General features: G+C 37.8%; 1 protein-coding gene and 1 long non-coding RNA gene across 2 annotated transcripts; one reads left to right on the forward strand and one right to left on the reverse strand.

The window, feature by feature from the left end:
* Positions 1-1,936: 1,936 nt before the first annotated feature.
* On the reverse strand, positions 1,937-2,637 carry LOC145786321 (uncharacterized). The gene is made up of 3 exons (XR_014291284.1): positions 2,568-2,637; positions 2,244-2,313; positions 1,937-2,170 (listed from the first exon to the last, which is right to left on the reverse strand). It is a non-coding gene; the product is annotated as an uncharacterized LOC145786321 (long non-coding RNA).
* A 7,158-nt stretch (positions 2,638-9,795) lies between these two features.
* LOC145786580 (glutamine amidotransferase-like class 1 domain-containing protein 3, mitochondrial) lies at positions 9,796-18,454 on the forward strand. The gene is made up of 6 exons (XM_082598262.1): positions 9,796-10,016; positions 11,578-11,630; positions 12,381-12,548; positions 14,946-15,101; positions 17,495-17,651; positions 18,145-18,454. Exons 1-6 carry the CDS (start codon positions 9,903-9,905, stop codon positions 18,271-18,273), a joined length of 777 nt encoding a protein of 258 aa, XP_082454388.1. The 5' UTR covers positions 9,796-9,902; the 3' UTR covers positions 18,274-18,454.
* Positions 18,455-24,382: the final 5,928 nt, after the last annotated feature.

The raw sequence follows: 24,382 nt of genomic DNA on the forward strand, positions 1-24,382 counted from the left end.
GGCGTCATGTTCGTTTATCAAAGTATGATCCTGTTGTTGACGAAGTAGAGCTCATGCATGCCACCCCTAACTATGCTCGTGTTCGTTTTCCTTCTGGCAGAGAAACAACGGTTTCTTTCAAAGATATTGCACCATTGGGACAATCGGACGAACCTGTTTTACCGGTTGACCAGGATGTTCCAGTCGAAGCAAACTTAATACGTTTGCCTCCTCCAGTGGCGAATGGTGAGGCTATTGCTCTACCCAATGGATTTGTAAATAATGACGTGACTTCAACATCACCGGATGTAAATTTAAGTGTGCGTAGTGACGATGGCAACATTGTACAACGTGAAACTACTGATCACTCTATGTCATCGTCTTCGCCCACCACTGATACAACACACTTACGCAGATCTACTCGTATTCGTCGTTCGGTTGATCGTTATGGTGCAGTGCCATATTTTTAGCAGTCTGCTTTGATTTCATGTAAAATCACGCCTGCTGTCCAAGTTACGCTTATGAACTATATTTTGCGTGGTTGTGCTATATATAATACAATTTTGAGAGGGGGAGAATGTCGTGTGTTTCTGAGCACGGCGCTCTGTCCCTCAAGCTTATTACTCAGTAAATTATTGCCTTGTTTTCTACACGCCTTGGTTCTACGTTTTCTTTATTTGTTCATTCATTCAGTTCTGTTGTTGTAGCATTATGTACGTTCGGAAGCAGTTATTTATGTATCCTTTTATTTGCAGATGTAGTTGCTTTCTATTTTATTAAAGCCTTTGCAAGGTTGTTGTACAAGTGAATTAAGTTTACTTCAGACGTGTTCCCCTCACGACCATCAGCACTTTTGATAACGCACCATGGCCGATCTTCATAGCAACTGTCCATACAAATCTTAAATATATCAGCTAAAGCTATGTGGGCTAATAAAGCTATAGCCTAAATTTATGTTTTTTATTTTATTTTCCCTTTATATCTTAAATTTTTCTGAAGGTGTTGCGACCGTGCCAAATTTTTTTCTCAACTCAATAACTTACTTTGGTCACAAGCACATTTTTAACGTTCGCGTTTTGTCGCTTCTACCTTTTTCTCGACCTTTGCTATGTTGTCGTGTATTGTTTTTGATATGATGGTCAGAAATAGAAACAACTGAACTGAATAGTTTGTTTTTTAGTTTATTTTTTTGGTTTATATTTGTTTTTTTTAACATACTTTACGTCTTATTTTTAGTTTATTTCTGCTTTAATTTGGCTTATTCTGGTCTTTTTTTTCGACTTCACACATGAGTTATCGGGCCACACAACTTTTTAATCGTAACCTACCATGAAATCAAAGTCCATGACGTCATAATTCCATGAGGTCATAGATTGGAATCGACCAAAAATACAAGGTGAAATTGGTGAATATAGTGTTTTCACAACTTCACCTGATAGCTTTTCTATTTTCTAACTTTAAACCCTGAAAGTTAGTGTTTAGGGCAGGGATATCTAGAACAACGGGATTGCTGACTTCGCAAATTTCAATAAAGCGATGGACACTAGAAGGGTCAGCGCTGTCAACAGAGCCACTATAGTTAACGCCCGAAAATGAAAAAGGCAAAAGCGCGTGTCAATTACGCTGTTGAGAAGTCGCCTTTTCTACATGTCCCTGCTGTGAAGCTAAAATAAGGTCTTGAAAGTGGGCACTCCTAGTCATCTTCCCTAGCAACGCCCATAGCAACAACTAATGGCTGGTCTTGTCTATAACTTAAGATCATCATTTTAAAGCAAACTTTTGCTGTTAGTCATCCAAGACTATTGAGTATTGAACACAGATTTAGTTTTCATATTTAATTGAATATTGCATCACTTTTGGGCAAGTTTTAATCATCAAAAATAAGAAATAAAAAAAAAACATGAAAAAAGTAAGAAAATTCAATTTCGTGGTATTGCTAAACAAAGAAAGTTGGATAAGGTTGGTTGTAAGTCTAACAATGTTGGTAGACTTGATGAACTGTTACTGTAACACAAGTGTAACCTGTTGTGTGCGACGCGAACACAACAGGTACGGTAGTTAATTGCGCCGGCGACGTCACGATTTTCCTAATCCACCCGGCAGGACTGAGCAACTGTTAAAGCACGCCAACTTGAAGAAATCACTCGGTTTCCAATGACTGCTTCACAGCAATGAAGTTTATACGGTTTTTCTGTCAAGAAATAACACAACATAAGACACTAGTCACAATTCACCAAGCACAACAGTCGAACTGATAAACGTACCAAATATGTTGACTAACAGTTCTCAATCCACTGTACGGTACACAAGTTCCACAGGTTGGCCAATGACGCACTGAATAAATAAATTCGCGATGTTACCTTACACAATTGTTACGTAGGCTACCGTACCGTACAACCATAACGCTAGGCCAATAACCATTAAAAAACAAAGAAACGTGGCAATTCACTTGGCCTAGTTAAGATCGGTTTACGAATATTTATTGCTATGAGGCTGACAAATTATTGGTCAATAATTCAGTAGTAAACATGAATCCACAATTCACGACACAAATCAATCAATCATACAATTCAGAATAACAAACATACCGGTAGTATGACTGGATCAGTAATGCCAAATGATGCACTTGCACGCGAAGGATTCTATAGTGATTGACTCTGCAATATTTAAGTTTGAAGGATTAGCTTAACAACAATTTACGCACATCAGAGATACGTTACGTTTGTTTATGGTAGAAAGTCAACATTCAGTTATACCATAGATATCTTATATATAGATATGCAACTCAGCAATCGTGGAATTATCGTCACGCTCGACTGACTTTATGGACACAATCAACAATCAAGGTTGCCAGCTTGGCTAGCGTATCTATGGTAGGCTATTATTGTAGCTACTTTCAGGCATTGTGTAGGATTTCCAGGCATTGTCGATCATTATCAGTGGTTGACAGGTTTGTTAGGCATTATAGAACATTTTCAGGCATTGCCAAACATTTTCAGGGGTTGTCAGGCATTGTAGAGTAGTTACTTTCAGGCATTGTTGGGAATTTCCAGGCATTGTCAAGGATTTCCAGGCATTGTTGATCAATATCAGTGGTTGACAGGTTTGGTAGTCATTATGGAACATTTTCAGGCATTGTCGAACATTTCAGGGATCGTCGAACATTTTCAGGGGTTGTCGAGCATTTTCAGGGGTTGTCAGGCATTGTAGAGTAGCTACTTTCAGGCATTGTTGGTAATTTCAAGGCATTGTCTAGGATTTAGGAGTGGGCAGAGGGTGCAGGTACCCCGGACCCCCGACTTTTAAAGGGCCCCCTACGTAAAAAAGATGTGATTTCGTGTTAGTTTTTTTCTTTTAGCTTTTGTGGTTTTTGCAAAATGCTGTGCAGTGCTGGATTGATGCTACTGTAGACGTCGAGGGGGTGTTTCGCGCCGTAGGCGAATTTTTTTGCATGGGGCCCCTGATCTAAAAGTGTCCCCGGGCCCCCCATCAGTTAAATCCGGCCCTGTGTGAAAATGAAATGCGTTTTTATCAGATTATAATCAAAATCAAAAATCCTAGTCTGAAAGTGCCGCCCCCGGACGTGCCGCCCGGGGCGGTCCGCCCCTCCTTCCCCCCCTAGCTACGCCACTGATTGTCGGACATCTTCAGGCATTGTCTAGGATTTCCAGGCATTGTCGAACATATTCAGTGTTAAATAGGTTTGTATTAGGCATTGTCGAACGTTTTCTTGGGTTGTCGATCATTACCAGGTTTTGACAGGTTTGTCAGGCATTGTCGATACTTATGATAGCCAGATCATTTAAACCAGTGTTTCCCAAACTTTTTTTAATAGCGCCCCCCTAGACAACGAACAGAGTATCAAACGCCCCCTTCGACAAAAATAGTAAAACCGAAGTTATTTTCCATTCATCACAGCTTAAAGTCCAACTTCATTGAGACGGATGAGGTTGGTGCAATGTCATCAACCTCTTGATATCGTGTTTTAGTTTGGATAGGAACAATTTTAAGTCTCCCCGTCTAACTTTGTGAAGACGGTTTCTTTTGTGATCCAGAAGCGTTATCACGGCACTGAAAGCATGCTCCACCAAGTATGAGCTGGGAAAGGCAATGATAAAAACTTTGATCCGCTTCCACACGTGAGGGACGAGGGTATTTCTCTTTGATTTGGTTCTGTAGCCAGAACGATTGATACGAGATATTGAACTTCGGTTTGAGTGCAAAATCGCTTTGCAATGTTATCAGTTCCTCCTCAAGAATTCCAAGTTCGGAAATATCACAGAATGGATTGATTATCCAGTCAGAGATTTCTAACTGGAATACATTCTGGAATCGAACTCCCGTGTCTGTGTACTTCTTGAAGACGATTGCTGTACGTCTCTACAGCAACATCAGATATGCCTCTGTCACTGGTATAAAGTTGATGCAAGCTTGAGAATTGGAAAAATTCTCATCTAGTTAAATTGCGTTGATACAACACGAGCTGATGACTCAACCCAGAGAGTGGCGATTTCACCTTGATTAGGTTTACTTCGTTACCCTGAAGGGATAAATTCAATTCATTAAATTTGGAAAATATGTCTGACAAGTAGGCGATATCGTTTCTCACAACCAGGACGTCATTCACAAGGCCAGGGTCACAACTCAGTAGAAATTCCACGACAGTTTCAAACAGCGAATAAAATCGTGCAAGGCAGTTTCCCTTGAAAAGCAATTGTACTTCGGTGTGGAGTAGTAAGCGCTCAAAAGCTTCATCATTCTCATTGCACAATCGTTTGAATAAGCGTGTGTTCAGAGCGTGCGCTTTAATTTTATTCACTGCTTTGATGACAGTCTTCAAAGATAGATTAACACGAACACTCAACCAAAATACTCTCGGATTTGCGTAATCGCAGTGCTTCAAAGTAAGTCATGGTTACTTACGACCTCAACAAACTTGTAAGGCATTGCGAAGCGATGTTGCCAACATAATTGCCACAATATCTGCCACAGAGCTCTTATAGTCAACGTCTTCTTTTGTATTTCTTTGAAGAAACATGACAAAAATGCTTTGCAATCCTCTTCTTGTAACTGCCCCGATTTACTCTCAGCGCCCCCCAACCGCCCACTTTATAGCCAGCGCCCCCTTCATGGTCGCAAACGCCCCCAGGGGGGCGCTGGCGCCCACTTTGGGAACCACTGATTTAAACGCTGCTGTGTTTGTGTATACTGTAAATACGTTTACAACCTACGCAAAATAGAAAAGAATCATTCTGCTGCGCATGCAGAGCTGAGAATAAAAATGCATGAAAATGTTCGACAATGCCTGACAAACGTGTCAAAAACCAATGATGATCGACAATGCCTGGAAATCCTAGACAATGCTAAGAAATGCCCAACAATGCCTGAAAGTAGCTTAATCTAGAATGCCTGACTACCCCTGAAAATGCTAGACAACCCCTGAAAATGTTCGACAATGCCTGACAAACCTGTCAACCACTAATAATGATCAACAATGCCTGGAAATCCTAGACAATGCCTGGAAATTCTCAACAATGCCTGAAAGTAGCTACTCTACAACGTCTGACAACCCCTGAAAATGTTCGACAATCCCTGAAAATGTTCCATAATGACTACCAAACCTGTCAAACACTGATATTGATCGACAATGCCTGGAAATCCTAGACAATGCCTGGAAATTCCAAACAAATGTCTGAAAGTAGCTACTCTACAATGCCTGACAACCCCTGAAAATGCTCGACAATCCCTGAAAATGTTCGACAATGCCTGAAAATGTTCCATAATGACTACCAAACCTGTCAAACACTGATATTGATCGACAATGCCTGGAAATCCTAGACAATGCTTGGAAATTCCCAACAATGCCTGAAAGTAGCTACTCTACAATGCCTGACAACCCCTGAAAATGCTCGACAACCCCTGAATATGTTCGATAATGCCTGAAAATGTTCGACAATGCCTCACAAGCCTGTCAACCACTGATAATGATCGACAATGCCTGGAAATCCTACACAATGCCTAGAAATTCCCAACAATGCCTGAAAGTAGTTAGCCTACTCTACAATACCTGAAACCCCTGAAAATGTTCGACAACCCCTAAAAATGCTCCACAACCCCCCAAAAAGCCGACAATGCCTGACAATGCCTACAATGCCAGACAATGGGTATTTAGAGGTACCCTCTGTGACTGTGATTTGTTTTCAATCGCCAGAATCTCCATAAAGCAGTCCATGCGGAACGAGAATGTGACGTCATCACAAGCAATCCATACGTCAACTTGAAAACGAAGAAAGTTTTATTTAAACAAAAACCAAAAAAATATATTAAAAATAAAGTTGTTTTGCTGTGCCAAGTTTGAAGTCAATGCATACAGCCATAGCTACGCTGTTAGCCTTCAAACATCGTTACGCACCACTGAGTTGCATATCTATATATAAGATATCTATGGTTATACAAAACATTATTACATCACAAGTAAGCTCACCAGTAAGTTGAACTTTGAGAGATAGCAAGCTGCAAATATGGAATTCAGCCTACACGCAAATAAGTATTACCATAGCAGTTGTCAAACTTAAGTCCTGTAGAAATACATAACAGAGAAGCAGCTAACAAAGCATAAACATCAATCAATCAACTTTCAGTCACAAACTACAGTAACTAACAAGTTCGGCTAGCTCGCAAACTAGCAGCAAAAATGAAAACGTCTCGAAAGTTCGACGACAATCTCATGGTGAGTGTTGCCATTCGCAAAGAGCGATAACATAAAAATGAAGGGGAAACGACGCTAGGTGGCGAATACACAAATCAACGGGAGTAATGCAGTAAAACGAAAGGCAAGCCTTTCAAAGACCTGTTGAAAATCTAACATTGTAACACAAGTGTAACCTTTCATGTAACACCAGAAAGCCATCCAACAACAGAAGATCAAAGGCCTTTTTGTCAACCTTCTACTTCAGCAAAAAAAATTAGGAAAACAAGACAGTAGCAAAATCTCTGCATAATCAGAAATCTGCCAAATACTCGACAAGTTTTGACTTGACAAATCAAGAAAAAGAAGCTTTGACACATTCAAGGCCAGGAGAAAAACATTAAAAGCACTTAAGAAAAAATTACAAACCCAAGTAGAGGCAAAAAAGGGTCTACTTATGATAAAGGGGCTGGTGTTGAAAATGTTTATTGTTGTTTTTCGTAAAATGTGATTTTTGACCAAGTACCAAATTTTAATCCCAAATATCTCTTTTACTTATTGGCCAATCGCTTTCAAATTTTTAACCCTATCAGACAGAGTAAACATGCAAAGTCTCTGGTCAAAGAATTTTGGAAATTTTGTCCATGATGCTGTCGGCACCCATTTGTTTCATGTCCGAGGATCAAAAATTTTTGAAAAAATGCAACAATTCGTATAACTTTTATTTTCACAAAATATCTTCATTTCCTTCCATAGAGCTTCAGTCTTGATACTTATAAATATTCTGTTAAAATTTGATTCAAATCCAGTAAGTGGTATTAAAAATATTTGTGTTTAAATATTGTGTATTTTTCACCACTTGGTGGCGGTTTGGGGAAAAACGGCCACATTTTCAAAAATTTTTTTGCTTTTTTTAAATTATGTTATCTTCAAGCATCATTTTAAAAACAAGAAATGGGTTGTATGTTGAGAAATCCACATTTTAGTTTGTGCAGTAATGATGCAGTAATGATGCAGTAACCCTCCTATCGTCCATCGTCCACGTCCTCCGCGTTTTGTCGCTTCTACCTTTTTCTCGACCTTTGCTATGTTGACGTGTATTGTTTTTGATATGATGGTCAGAAATAAAAACAACTGAACTGAACACTTCAAAACAGAGTCAGCAATCCCGTACGTTGTTCTAGATATCCCTGGTTTAAGGCAAGAAAATAGCAATTTGGTTTATTCTGGTCTTTTTTTTAGCTTCATCTAGTTCAGCGTTTCTGAAATTGGGCGAAATCGCCCTCCTGGGGGCGATTTCAAGCGCCAAGGGGGCGAAAAAATCAAAGGGGGCGATCGGGGGCGAAAACGATCGAAGGGGGCGAATTTATCAAACCACCAATAACAGTCCAACGGCCAAACCATTTACTGCAAATAGATGAATCCAACTTGACCGACAATGTATCGCTGCTGCTGCTTGGATATGTGCGTTTGTTTATAATATGAGAACAAGAAGAAATGATTTTTGCGCTCAGTCTTCCTACAGATATTCGGGCATCAAGCATCTTTAATGCAGTGAAAAACTTCTACCAGGGATATCTAAACAAGGGGATACGAAGGCTTTGATTACGTCTGACAATAAAAGGGCTTTTGTTTATCGTAAATAATTTGTGTTTATCATAAAATGACAATCGGCACCGATAGTAGTTTAATAAATTTTGTTATGATAACTTCAATTGCGCTATTAGCATCAGGCCTGGATATTCACAGCATGCACATGGTTGCTTGTTAATTCAACTACCCATATACTTGCTTTACATCTAGCCTACTGCAAAGGCTTTGTTAAAAAAAAACAGCTTACTGGTAACTTTTCAACTGTCTTTGTAAACAAGTATTCCTTAAATATGCTCTATGTAACATTTGCTAACTGTCTTTTGTAGCTCATTGTACCAGCTGCACTACAAAACTTTCTACGATTTTAAAACGAACCACATGTTTAAAGCACTGCAAACTACCGCCCTGGTAGTGTCATGAGAATAAGGCAATCGCTTCGAGCCTTCATATCCCCTTCTCTAGATATCCCTGACTTCTACGAAGAGAAGGGGACTCCACTGAAGAATATTCCACAATGCGCAAATAATGGTGCTCCGGCAATATGGTTGGAAAGCATCGAAGGTTCATTGCACTGATGAAAAGAGCGATTCCTGGACTTATTGCAGTGCATTGTGTAATTCACCGTCAGCATTTGGTTGCCCGTAGGCCGTAATGTCAGTCCTGAACCACATGAATCACTGAATATTGTGATAAAATGCGTCAACAACAAGATAAAAGCGCAGGTCAAAATGTCTTGCACTCAAAATGTCTGCAGGTCATCTTTCGAAATTCAGTTTCCCAATTTGAGCGAGAATGTTATTACAGAAAAACAACGGAAAAAATACTGCTCACATTTAGACATGTTTCATAGAGACATGAAACTTCGCTTTGCAGATCTCGTGAACCTCCATGTTCCAAACTGGGTGGTAGGCTACAACCATTTTCTACCGAACCTACAGACATACTGTAGAAGTGGAACTTCAAGAGCAGTTCATTGATATGCAAACAGATGATGAGTCAAGAGTGAAATTCAGAAATGATCGATACGATTTGTTTTGGTGCCGGGTTGCTGGCCAATATGAGCTTCTCTGGAAAGAAGCTAGAATGTGGATTTTGTCGTTTCCTACTTCATATATGGTTTAAAACGGGTTTTCGGCTGTGACATTGATGCTTTCAAAGCAAAGAAATCACTTGCTAGTTCATAAATGTGATGATCTTCGACTCTATCTTACGAAGATGTCGTCAAACATTTCAAAACTCTGTAAAAGTCGCCAAGCTCATCCATCCCATTGAACATTATCATGTTACTGTCAATTTCGTTGATTAAATTCCCAAAACTAAGTTTATCTGTCACTGTATTATCAATGTTTATTTTACTTAACAGAATTAGGGGGGCGAAATTTTATTTCAATAACGAAAAGGGGGCGATAGACTAAAAAAGTTTGAGAAACACTGATCTAGTTCATTTAAAAAAAAACCTAGATGGCAACACTGGGCTTCACAGACTTCACTAAGAAATTAGAATTGTTGGAGAACGTTCGTACCGTACCGGTATCTAACGCATCACCAAATTATTCCAGATTTGTTGATCTAGAGTAGACTATGGTATATACCTACATTATATTTCTATTATAAAAATTGAAAAGAGTGAAATATTTTTTCAATGCTTAGAAATACAAGAAAATTTGTTTTTTCAAGACTTTTCACTCAGCCATTTATTATTTCTTCAGCAAAGATTTATATTGGTTCTTTGGCTATGAGCTCAAAAATTGCTGTGGTAAGTAGCTTTTTTTGTTCAGCTTTTGTACTAATGTAGCCTACTTCACTTTGCATCATTGCTTCATCAAATTAGGATTTAAAAATTCAGCATTGATATGTTTCAGTACAGTAACAACATTGAACGAAAGCTGTTAAGAGTTTTTAAGTACCGTACAAAAGTAATTGTCCACCACCATACGTCAGTTGGTTAAGCTTTCGACTTTCTGCATAAGCAAAATGAAAGATCAAGCATTGTTGGATTAACTCTGCAGGAGATGTGCACTTGAGTACGGTAATACACTTCAAGGACAGCTTTATTCAGTGGCATCTAGTGGATGAAATAATTCACAGACAACACTTCTACTAGAAACGTCATTCAGCCAATCTAAGTGACCAGTTTGTGTCAATCTATTAAAACCTCTACAAGTATGCAAAACTGTCAGGATTAAGCTTTCAAAGAGGCCTTTTCATTGTCAGCACATAAATTTCCACAATCACACTAGTCTCTATCAAGTGATATTTTTTGCAAAATAAAGCAAGTTATCTTTGCTTATTAACATCTATGAATTTTGTTTTAAAAATGTCACAATTGCCTTTTTTGTAGCTTAAAATTTTACCGGTAATTATTATTGTATAATATTAGCCTACTAAACTTTCAACTGGCCTAAATGAGCATGTTGATTGTTGATACTTGCAAAAGTTTTACGGTGGTTTTATGATAAAAAATATGAAAAGATTCTTAGAAACTATAAATCTAGTTTTTTATTTCTTGTGCTTTGCTTTTAATGTGTTTTAACAAATGTTGTGGTAGTCCAAATATTAATGCATTGTGTACTATTATCACCAAACTTGACAGTTGTTTTTGTTCATTTTTGTCATTTGTTTGCGGAAACACCCTAGCCCTTTTAAAATGTTTGCGGAAACTACGATCAGCAACTTCGGTAAACTCTAAGGATCATTACCGGAAATTTTAAAATGTTTGCGGAAAAACGGAAACTGCGATCAGCGATGTTCTATTTTTTCTCTCCATCTTTTCAGTTTGTTTGTTTGCGGATACCGATACCTAACCGATATTCCGATACCCTAACTAACCCTAACCCTTTTAAAATGTTTGTGGAAAAACTGAAACTGCGATCAGCGATGTTCTATTTTTTTCTCTCGATCTTTTCAGTTTGTTTGTTTGCGGATACCGATACTCCAGTACCCAAACCCTTTTAATATGTTTGCGGAAACTGCAATCAGCGACTTCGGCTTTTTTAATTTTTTCTCTTGATCTTTTCAAGGTATGAACTGACGGTACGAATTGTTCATGGTACGAATTAGGTTGCATCCTATTTTATCCATCTTTAAGTTATAAATATACATAAAGTGTTTTTTACTTCCATTTTTCGAATATTAATTAATGCCAGTCAAAAGAGATATAACAATAACAATGTGTGTTAGATACTATAGATATGCGTTGCTCCTTAGAGCTTTATAAAGCAGACAGTGTCAGTGCAGCTGTATGATATAGATTGCAGAGGCGCAACCGAGTACATTATTATATATATAAATTAACTTTAACGTCATTACTTTTATAGGTGTTGTCTGGTTGTGGTGTTTATGATGGATCAGAAGTTCATGAAGCCTCAGCGTATGAAAACATTTGTTTATTACAATTGTTTGTGCACTTTGCCATTGGGATCGATTTTTTAGTGATGTAAGCCAATTCCAGGGGGGCGAGAAGTGCCAGCTAATTTTAAAAGCAATTTCTGAAAGTTGCCAGTTTCTAGCCTAAACGCTTATAGTGGTATACGTCCGTATAATAAACTTTTTGAAATTTGAGCAAAGGTAGCTTGTGCATTCACGTAAACAGATCAAAACCTGACAGTTTTCTGACAAAGTTCTTAATATTAACAAAAAGCTAAAAGGATCAGACATATCTCATCCCCTTCTATCTTAGAGTCGAGGTGCACTTGCCCTCGTCTAATCGATACTTATGTTGGATTGTTGGTGATAACTAGATTTTACTATTGTTGACAACTAGTTTTTTTTCCTTTTTTTATTTTTCCATACTTATTATACTTTTTCTACATTTTTTATATATTTATACAATCCATGTGAGGGCACCTTGACTTAGATAACTGCATGTTTTTTTTAGTGCCCCCATGGTGTAGCTTCCATATCAATAAAAGTTCTACTGTATATTATATTTTCTGTTATTTGTACATTAAAATGAATGTGGAGCTATGCCAAAATAAACTGTATTGATTGATTGATCAAATGTCAATATAATTTGGTTTGTTTTTTTCAAGTGATGTGACTTGGCCTACTCATTTGGTTATCAACTTGAATGCTACTTACTAAGATTACGTTTTTATATAATTTATAATATTATTTCCAGTTGTCTTGTTCATTTGAGTCGAGCTAAGGCAAGCATTTCTATGTTTGCACCAAACATAGAACAAATGCATGTGATCGACCATACTAAAGGTGAGGAAATGCAACCTTCCAGAAATGTGCTTGTTGAATCTGCAAGAATTGCTCGTGGAAATATAAAACCACTTTCAGAGTATGATATTTTTGTTTTCACTTATTTTTTTACAATTAACACACAAATAGTTTGTTTTTTCTATGTTGTTTTATTCTTAATTAAAGTGACTCGCGTTTTTCTGTTGTCTTGGACTTGGTTACCTCCTGATGTTAAAGATGATACCTAGCTTTTATTGCCGACGTTTCGTCAGTCAGCACGACTGACTTTATTAAGAGGGCTGAAACAGGTAAAGATAACATGCTCAGCAACAATGGCACAACACAAACACATACTGACGAAATGAATAAAGTAGCAAGAATCAGAGTTAAAAAACGCAACTTGATATCCGCTTAGTTTAATTGACAACGCAGTGATGCCTAAAACCAGTAGGCTACTTTCCAGCAGCGTTCACTCTGTGTTTGTTTTGTTCTATTACGGTTTGCTTTGCTTTTGGTGTTCATTAATCAGTTTCTGGTTAATAATAATAATCTCTTATACCAGACAACTTCTATTAAGGTTAAACAGATTTGGAATGTGGCTTTACAATGATTGCATGGAAAAGATGCGGTTTCAGTATTTGTTTACAACAGGGTGTCCAATCTTTTCTTTTTTGAGGGTTATTCAGAAGATTGACAAGGGCCGGGGACTCTGGGAGCACTTAAACCCAAACCTAACAACTAAAAGTGCAATTAAAGTGCACATCGCCTCTTGTGAAACGTGTCGTGCACTGACAATGTCTCTATCGACCAATTTAAAATCATCTCTCGAGACAGATCTGATTTTCAGACTAAGATCATGGAAGCCTTAAGAATCAAACAGAACAATCCATCTCTCAACCGGCAGTTATTCTCCTGTGGCTCATCGTTCCTTTTGTGTGTGTTCTAATTGTTTGTCCAATGCCTATAGTTTACACCTCATGTGATCAGTTTCCCACCGCATAATTTACTCGTAATCATTCTTGTATCATTTGTTTCAGTTTGTGCTTTTCAGTCCAGAGTGTCGTTAGTCTTTACAGTTATAGTGCAAGTCAAATTTATCTTCTGATTTTTCATTTTATGTTAATTGCAGATTTAGTTCCTGATGAGGACACACGTCTGTGTCGAAAACGTTTGAGGTTATTTTAATTATGTTATATTTTTGTGTGTAAAAAAAGTATGTTAAACCCGCTAAGGTTACTCTGTTTTATTTCTCTAAGGCTAGGCTATGGTTCAACAAAGCCAACTCTCTACCAAAGCTTTATTATTCAGAAGAATACACCAAAGTCCTGACCAGTCACTAAAGGAAAAGCTCTAAGACTAAGACTCCTTTCTCATGCAGTGATGTTAACATATCAATATTTGTGGGCTATGCATTCTGACTTCCCTTCCTATTTATTTTGCTAACGGACATGGCACATACATTTAATCAACAGTATGACTTGGTAGGGGCAGTGATGCTGCACCTAGGCACACATGCTAGTTGGCAAATCCGGAGTTAGGCTGGTGGTTGCAAGGTGAAGAGCATTGTACAGATGACTGCCGATCATCTTGGTCTTAGCTTGTTATTTTTTAGTGTCAACAAAGAAAACGTTGTGTGAACATATGTGAACATTTGCTCACATACATACGACCCAAATCTTGAGCCGAAGAAACTCATTATTTGTTTAGCATTACGTATCATCAAAGGAAATCTTGTCCTTTCCAGGCTCCTGTAATAGCCATAAAGGGAGAGAAGGTGATATTGATTTCTTAATGAACTGTCACAACTCGATAAATTCAAAGTGCACTCTCTTCCGTTTCCGGGATGCTATGTGATTGTGTAGTGTAGAGCAATCTACCTCACACAAGATGTTAAATTGATAATTCAAAGGGTTTTGTTTTGTAAACTATAAAGAAATTTTGTTATCAATGGACCATATTACATTGGGCCGGGAGCAGCAGATAATGAGATCTTTAGAAATGCGACAGCTGAAGTTCTTGGGTCACATAAGAAAAGGCAAACTTGAAGATTTATCTTTAAGTGGAAAAATACTAGGAAAACGGTCAAGAGGAGCTCAAAGCTTCACATTTTGCACAATTTTCAACCACATATCAAAAACCCTACTAAAATTTGGCAAGACGCATGAGATCGATCAAACTGAAACATCATTGTACATCGAGGGCTGTATCAGCTTAGCTATGATACCTACACTCCTACAGAGAGATTACATTTGTAGAAATAGCCGCGGGCCATACAAAAGGCAGTGGGGCCGAAGTTGGTCCGCGGGGCAAACTTTGGACGCCCCTGTTCCAGGTTTACAATAAACTGTCCAATACTGGATTGGCCATGGCTGGTTAACAACTATTTGGTATAATGTAAATTTTAAATTACCAGCAATTGATGTACTGTATCACGTACTGTGCATGATAATATTTTTATGACTGTAATAGTTTCATATACAATATACATTGTGTTCAGGTTGAAATCATCTGATTTTGATGGTGTTGTATTTCCGGGTGGTTTTGGAGCAGCTAAAAACTTAAGCACTTGGGCTGTTGATAATGAAAAGTGCACTTTAAACTCTGACGTTGAAAGAGTGATCAAAGCATTTCATCATGAAAAAAAGCCTATTGGGTAAGTGAAAGTGTTATTCCTGTTTGTACACAAGAGATGCATGTTGTTTCAATACAGGGCAAGTTTAATTGAGGTCCACGACATTTAGGCGCATGTCAGGTAAGCGCTTATACATACTGATGCGCTCTGTGTTTTAGATGCTGCCACACTGTGGCACCTGATTATTTAGGTCAAGGGTCAAACTCAAATTGCTCTGGAGGCCAAATGAATAGTAGTAAATTAACCCGAGAGCCGCAATATGCACTAAAAATTCAAAAATAACACAGTAAAAACGCAACAAATGAGACAGTAAGAACAAAGAAATGGAAAAACACTGTATAAAGCACAAGAAGTGAACAATACCAGTTTCTTACACGCAATGAAATGGCGCAGCAGCAGCAGCGCTTAAAAGTCGTGGAAAGTTTGACAGACGTTTTCAGATTTTTTGAATAATTTTAGAGTGAATTTTACCGTTTTAAATCTAAAAAATATGTGTTACGTCATCATCATCAATTGTTAATTATATTTGAAAGTTCAAAAACGCATTGCCGGCCGCGTGTTTGATACTTTAGATTTAGATGCTATCTCGAAAAAAGTGTATTTTACTGGTGCTTTGTAGTTGCGACAGCACAGTATATTTTATTTGTTATTATTACTATTATTTATACATTGGTCAGTAATGGTCACTGGACCTAATATTCAGTAGTAAGTTGTTATTTACACAATTATTTCTAAAGTGATTGTCATAAATTTTCCATGTTGCTGAGTGGTAGGCTTGAGAATGCCTTGTAGCTGAAGAAAAGGTAACACTAAGTAAGCCGCAATCTCCACATGAGACATCACCTTATGATAAACGTTTTATAAGTTTTTTATTATATTATACTTGTTTTAATTGGAATTTGTGTCTGGGTATATTGTACGGAATGGCCGGTTTCGGTGAGTCCGATTCGGTGAGTTCGATCCCTTAACGGGGGATTTTTTTAATTTTTTTTTTTTTAATTATCGGGTACCGTAGCCTAATTATCATTGCCGTTTTAGGGTTAGAGGTTAGGAACTCACCGAATCGGACTCACCGAATAGTAGCAGACCCTATATTGTAACGCATTACATTTATTGTATATTTTTTATTGTTTAATTCAAACTCTGTAAATGGAAAGCACTTGCCTACTAAATTGAAAGCAAAACAATGAAAAGAGTTATGTACAAAACGCTGTTTTTAAGCCTTATTAAACATATAAATCTAACATGATAACATATGACTACGAAACACCAAACGAAATGCAGCTTTCTCGGAATTTCGGCTAAATCACCATGCGCCACAGTAAGGCAGCACTTCAATTGTTACCACGTACGTATCGGCTCCGTGTGACTGCAGCCTTGCGTGATGCACTTAGCCATTTTTACGTTTGACTATGCAGCAACTCTTATGTTAACTACAGAACTTCATTGAGAACACAATTAAGCTTGCTTCCATTTGGTGTCAAACGCATGCGTTCAATGCAGTGCAATATCATCATCATCATCATTTTCAGCCTGTGAGAGCCCACTGCAGAGCGTAAGCCTTCCCCTTTTCATGCCAATTTACATGATTATGTGCTAGTTGGTACCAATTGGTTGTATTGCATTGTTTGTCAATGTCGTCCCTCCATCTTACTTTTGGTTTTCCTTTCTTTCTTTTGGTTTCTCGTGGTGTCCATGTTGTTAATTTTTTAGTCCATCTATTGTCCTGATATCTTGCTATGACCTGCCCACGACCATTTTAGTTTCTTGATTGTGCTTAATATATCTCGTAATTTCGTTTGATTTCTGATCCATTCGGCAGTCTTTTTATCTCGCCATGTTAAACCCATCATGATTCGTTCATGTGCTCTCTGCTTAGTTCTTAGTTTAAGTGTTAATTTCTTTGTAAGGTTCCAAGTTTCTGCACCATATGTAGCGGTTGGAAGGATGCATTGATCGTAGACTTGTTTCTTGAGAGAAAGTGCAATATAAGATTGTGGTAATAAAACAACGAAAACTATTAATTAATACTACAAAAAGTGCTCAATGCTAAGCAAAAAGGCAAAGCAGAGCGAATTAAATCAAATATAGTTATTACTATAAGTTATTACTAAAGGATTCAGATAGTAATAACTAGATTGTGGTAATATATATTTTCGTGTAAATAGTGGTTTTATTGAGGTTTCAAATGTTAACTGGCTGTCTGATGGAATTCTGTCTGCCTAACGAACATTCTAATTATTTTGACTATCCAACTCCTAGCATGATTTTGGATTGCTACAAGATGTGCACAAAAAACATCTTTTGCTGACTTTCCCCTCAGCACAAACCTGAAGTGACACCACAGCTCTTACCTTTGTCGTCTGAGGCAGGTTTGTCGCTGCATTTGACTGATTACTTTTTCTTTTTAACAGACTGACTTGTATTGCACCGGTGTTGGCTGCAAAGTGCATCCCTGGTGTGGAGGTTACTGTGGGTAATTCTGAAGAAGAAAATGGAAAATGGCCGTACGCTGGAACGGCTGCTGGTATTGAGAAATGTGGAGCAAAACACGCCATTAAAGGTGTAACAATATCCTTTTTTGCCACAAAATTAACCATATGTAATTTAGTTGAAAGTAACCATATGTAATTTATGTATAGACTAAGTTTTGCCCTGCACAACAACCATGATGAGAACTTTGTTATTAAGTTTTAGGTGCTCGATAAATAGATCTTAGTCAAAGTTTTGGTAAACATTTTTTTCAATGTTGTCATAGAACTAAGTGTATTAGATTCAAATTTGCGCGTTGCAAGCCTAGAACAAAAATTTCAAATTTTTTATAAGATAAGGGCAGTTTATAAAAACTTTAAACCGAAACTTTACAATGCATCTTAAAAACATTTGATTTCTATAAAGGTCAATTAAAACAGACCCGAGTTAATTAGAATTTGACCTCTATTTAGAAAAATTTTAACCATAGAGCCCATTCAGTTAGGCCTAATCATAGTAATAAGGTAAGCCTGTCAGCGATCTTCGTTTACAAAAAATTGTAACAATTTCCTTAACTCTGTTGTCTGACTACGAGTCTCATGTGGATGCCAAAAACAAAGTCGTGACCACTCCAGCCTACATGTGCAACACAGATTTGCATGAGATATTCGATGGGATTGGACAAATGGTGCATGATCTTATGAAGATATGTTCAAAATAAACTACATTCTTTTAAGTTCAATTGTTTTCTTTTTTTATTTCTCATAATCATAGCGAAAACAAGACGTGCTAACAAAGCAGAGGTCTGTGTTGCTTGCAAGTGTCGATTCTCTGAAATTATTACTGTAGGCTACCATTAGAATTTTGTTTTTCCGTGTTTGACCTTTAATAAATCATGACAATAGAAACGTGTCATTGTAGGCTAATCATAAAATCTAGGGCCACACTATGCTCTTTGTTTGAGTACAAATATTTAGCAGTAGATGCAGGGGAAGTTGGTCACATGTAGTGACCACACTGATCAAGTGTAGGCTACACTATCACAACGTAATGCCTTTTTCTGTTCGTCGACAAACGGCGAGAGATTCGAAACTAACGTTATTTAATGGTAACCTGCGGACTACGGTGCTCTTGAATACGGATGAAAATACTGTGAAGCAATACAATAAGCTCAATCATGGTCTGTTAGTAGACTTAGTGAGTTGTAGTCGAGAGCTAGGACAAGAATTGTTCATTAAACCAGCCTAGATCCCAGGGGCGTATCCTCAATGGAAGCAAGGGAAGCATTGCTTCCCCTGTCAAAATTGAAAAAAGAGAAGCTGATATTTTTCAGTAAAACAATTTCGTAATTTCTTTACCTAAATGCGATTTAGAACGGTTTTTAACTCATGCCCCCCGTATGATTTTAACTCCGTTTTAATTTTAAAAAAGTTGGAAGCCAACGGAAGCGAAGATTCGTATTGCATCCGTTGCTCTCGTTTTTGCAATAAGAAGAAACAAGTTTGAAAGAAAGGAAAAAAGCAGCGCAAAGTTTTCGCAATTTAGGTTTCTTTTAACTAATCGCTGGAAGCGATTTAAAAAATGCTTCCAGTCGCGGGGTTGCCAGATTAGCCAAATTCCGCGAATTAGTTTTTTTTTCAAATAACTCTTCAAAATGCATAATAATCAATAGCCTATGTCTCTAATATTGTAACCTTACCAGATGAAACCATATTCAACATTGTTCAATACATGTTCTATACTTGTTTAATACTCGTAATGTGGCGGATCAAAACTCATCCGCTACTTTTATAGGCTAACTTGCTATTTTTTGGGCTACTTTCAGAATTATTTTTGCTACAATTTATTAAAATCCACTACAAGTTATAAAATATATATGTAAATTTTATTATTTTTGATAGAAACTGGTAAATATATCCATTTGACCTTTTTTGTCTAATATTTTCTTTGTTTTGGCCTTTTCTTTGTATTATTTTGACTTTAAGACTTTTTCATAGTCTGGCAACTCTGCTCTGTTGGATGTTGTGCCAGTGAGCTATGTAATGAGAAAATCTAGGGCACTGTTATGGTTATAATATCGGCCTTGTAAGCAAAAGTTTGAGCCAAATGTTGGCTTTACACTGTTATCCTGGCTAGATAGACTTTGGAATAAGACATGATATGTGAGGTCTAAGCTAGACTTGACTTTGTAGCTGAGTTTTTGGTGTTCTCTAATTATAGTCGCATTTTTTGCCCTTTGCCCGTTCGTGTGTAAGAGCTACCTTTAATAAGTTAATAGCTGTTTATCTGCTAATAAATTTCATACAAAAATTACCCTAAAAGTGTTTCCAGAAAGCAGTATAATTCATTATTTGAGTGTAATTTTGCAAAAATTTTCCGGGGGAGCATGCCCCCGGACCCCCCTAGAAAACACGTGCCTTAGGCACGCTCTATTCCCCCACGAGTTTCATTGCTTCCCTTTCTCAACCAACCAGGATACGCCACTGCTAGATCCTTACATAGGCTAGGCTACGTTCCCTCTCCCCCCAAGCAAAAAGCATGTAGGCTATTTTTGCAAACAATTTCGCTTTCTCATTTCATTGACCTAAGCAGCGGTGTAGATGTACCATGTTTTTAACTAACAAATTTATATTTTAAAATTTAACTGAAATTTATCAGAATTGCAAAATGCATTTCAACGCTGCAAATTTAAAACCTAAGCTCAGTTCACACGAAACTTAGGTCACGCTTCCTGTTAACAAACGCCACTCACACAGAATCTAGCTCAACACATCTGTATTTCTAATGCGACATAACTACAGTAGAACTCGGTTAATCCGGATTCGATTTGACCGGCGATTCCATCCGGATTAGGCGAAGATCCGGATTAACCGATGACGGTTTTTATCAAGCCTGACGTTACCTAGATAGAAGGGTATCGGTAAAAATCACCGAAATTGAACGCATTAGTGTGGTCATCTGTCAATTCCGAGACGCGCGATCACCATATTAGCGATAGAATTCTTTTGAAATGCAGTAGCCTATGCATGTAAAACGATTGTATTTGTAGACTCTGCGTCTAACGCAAGCAGGCCCGGATTTAGGGGGGGGCAGAGGGGGCAGTTGCCCCGGGCCCCCCGACTTTTGAAGGGCCCCCCTATGTGGAAAAAAATGTGATTTTGTGTTATTTTTTCCCTTTTGGCCTTTAAAGTTTCTGCAAAATGCTGTGCAGTACTGGACTGATGCTACTGTAGACGTAGAGATGGTTTTTCGCGCCGTAGGCTTAAAAATTTTTTTTGCACGGGGGCCCCCCGATCTAAAAGTGCCCCGGGCCCCCCATCAGCTAAATCCGGCCCTGAACGCAAGAACACACTGGCAAAAGTTATATCTTCAGACATGCGTGTCGGAATAATTTGTAGTCACTCAAAACTTTTGAAAACAGTTACGGAAGACGAGTTTCTTTGGAAAACTTACAAAAAGTCAAACAAAGTCTTCTATTGGAAAAACATCACCGACATACCGCCGAAAATTCCACCGACATCTTTTCAAGTTACAGTACGAGCTTGGGCATTTGCGCACGAATTTTGCGTTAGGAGGGATTTCTGTTCATGAAAAGAAGAAATCCGCAATAATTTATTGCGTCACATCAACGGAACATGAGATAAGAAATTTCTCGCAATAAGCCACGTTACGTTTTAGCATAAAATGGCAAAGCTGTCTGGAAAATCCGGATAAAGCTATAGAGAAAGCGCAACTTTTGTCCGGAATAGGCGAAGATCCGGATTAAATAATCCGGATAATCCGAAGCTGTTTCTTAAGAAAAAGATTACAAATCATTTGTACTTCCAATTTCATCCGGATTAGGCGAAGATCCGGATTAACCGAATCCGGATTAACCGAGTTCTACTGTATATAGGCCTACCGTATTTACTTGATTGTAAGCCGCACGTGATAGTGTTAAAAAATTAATGTAAGCCGCAAATACTGTTTAGTGTTTACACGCAAAGCTGAAACTGTTAAGGGCTGTCTTTAAATGTAGCAAACCTCGCAAACCTCGCAAACCACAAGGTTGCCAGATGGTATTTTTTATTGTATTCTTTTAAATTTCTTGGCTTTTTATTTATCGGGTGCATGTTTTTTAAAACCCTTTTGAACAAGTTACTTGTTTAGTGTTGATGTTGCAGAAGTTCTATTCTCATCTATAAAAAGATATCAAAATCTCTGCTTTGTTGGTTATGGTTAGTTTTGATATAAATACATTTAAAGCAATGCCTTTGCGATCAACATTTGTGAGATAGCCTATTGCAAGTTAATATTAACGCAATATTTGGTAGTCAGACATTCGAGAATCAGTACTCCATCCCTTAGTTAGACCATGCTTGGGTGAGTTCACTAATTACTGGTTTTCTAAAAACCGGGCTGCAGACGATAAATAAAACTTAACTTTTGCAGACGACCGTAGTTCCAGCCCTGGGCTACGCAGTGTGACACAAAACGAATAAATGCCTAATGACAAGTTTTTGTGTGTGTTTAGAAAGTAAAGGATATTTTGTGAACGAAACCGGTTTTTCCAAGGTTTGGTCATTTGAAGTGTGTTTAAAATACCTATATGCTTTGGCTCTTTTTTGGGCTACTTGCAAAAAAATGGTTTGTTTTTGGGATTGGTCTGAAACGTGTTTTGGCTGGGTAATTTTGTGGAATCTGGCAACTCTGCAAGGTTTGCTTCTTTAAATGTAGCAAACCTAGCAAATCTCGCAAACTTCACAAGGTTTGTACGTTTGTACAATTACGGGAAAATATTTTTTGTGTTATGAGGTTTTCTCAGCGGGCGTCTTTAAATGTCGCAAACTCCGAATTCCTCGCAAAGCTTGAGAAGGTTTCTGCATTTGAAAGCCTACCGCAATAGGTTTTCATAGTCTCCCTAAGAAGATAGATTTAGACTAGCAGCAAGTAATGATAAGGTTGTCTGTAGTCTAGGCCTATCTATTTGGTGCAAACTATGAACAGTTGAAAACCTCATCGGCCATCAATTGTAGAAACCTTTCTCAAGATTTGCGGGTTTGCTAGGTTTGCTATATTTAAAGAAGCAAACTTTGTAAAGTTGCCAGATTCCACAAAATTACCCAGCTAAAAACACATTTCAAACCAATTTTTTTTGCAAGTACCGTAGCCCAAAAAGGAGCCAAAGCATATAGGCATTTTAAACACACTTCAAATGACCAAAACTTTTGGAAAAACCGCTTTCGTTTACAAAATATTCCTTACATTCTAAACACACACAAAAATTTGTCATTAGGAACTTCTTCCTTTTGTGTCACACGGCGTAGCCCAGGAACTACGGTCACCTGCAAAAGTTAAGTTTTATTTATCGTCTGCAGCCCGGTTTTTAGAGAACCACTGATTAGTGAACTCACCCAACCATGGTCTAAGGGATTAAGTACTGATTCTCGAATGTCTGACTACCAAATATAAATTGTGTTAATATTACCTTTCAAGTTTCAACATCTCACAAATGTTGATCGCAAAGGCATTGCTTTAAACGTATTTAGCCTATATCAAAACTGACCATAACCAACAAAGCAGAGATTTTGATATCTTTTTACTGATAAAAATAAGACATCAACACTAAACAAATAACATAATCAAAAGGGTTTTAAAAAAAAATGCACTCGATAAATAAAACGCCAAGAAATAAAAAAAAATAAAATTAAAAAAAATACCATCTGGCAACCTTGTGGCTTGCGAGGTTTGCTAGGTTTGCGAGGTTTGCTACGTTTGCGAGGTTTGCTACGTTTGCTACGTTTGCGAGGTTTGCTAGGTTTGCTACATTTAAAGACAGCCCTGTTAAGTGCCATAAATAAAACTGACAACTCCTTTTTTTCTTTCGAATGCACGTCATAAATGCATGTGACAATTTAAAATGCACGTCACAATAGACCTTTCCGCAGGTCTGTGCAATGAAGCGTGATGTTAAAAACAATCACGCTTGTTGCTTCATTGGCAAGCACTAAATTGCTTGTGAATACTTGATAACCTGTTGAGTAGTTAGTAGAATCTTCGTATACGTGCAAGCACCGCTCTGCAAAGCGTTGTGGTTTCGCTCCCAAGCAACCTTTCGTGATTTTTGTGCGTCTTTTTACTCCGGCTAGGAGTCATTCACTTTGCTACCCTCACGTTCTCAGCTGAAGCAATCAGTTCGTGTAACTGCCTGGGGCAAAGGATAGGGGAAATCATGCAAAGCCGCCTGCGCCATAGAGGTTGCTATCGTTCCCCCATTTTTTATAACACTGGTCAACAAGAAAATTTTACAAGCTAGACTAACAACCTTTTCTAGGTAATTCAGGTGTGCTGAGCTCGAATCTGAAGTCAGAATTTTCCTATCACGTCAGGATTTCAAGATAATTACACTTTTGTTCGTTTTTTAGCAAAAAAAACAATTTTTCTACAGTTAATTGTCTCCAATAAAGGTACATTATGACGTAATAATAACCTTTGGTTTTCGCTTTTGTGACATCATAATCTGTCATAATAAACAGCTGGTTACATTAAGTACTAGGCATTACTATCAAGTGACTGTATCATTGGTTTTGAGGAGGTTGTTGCAGCGTTTGTGCTGCAGTTATGCGCAGCTAATGTATTTCGTTAAGCTTAGTATTGTGTTTGGAGGCATAACTTTCACAATGTATCTTTTCAGGTTATTGTATACTTTTTACTAACGTAGTCAGTAATGGAGACTGCAAAAAGTATGAATTCTCGACCAAGCAGGTCAAGGCGAGCTTGCTTGAACCATCCAGACAAGTTTTGTTACATATGCGGAGAATACACTCCACTTTCCCACACTATGAAGCTCT

This window comes from Aplidium turbinatum, chromosome 17 (assembly GCF_918807975.1).
Source record: "Aplidium turbinatum chromosome 17, kaAplTurb1.1, whole genome shotgun sequence".
NCBI lineage: Eukaryota > Metazoa > Chordata > Ascidiacea > Aplousobranchia > Polyclinidae > Aplidium > Aplidium turbinatum.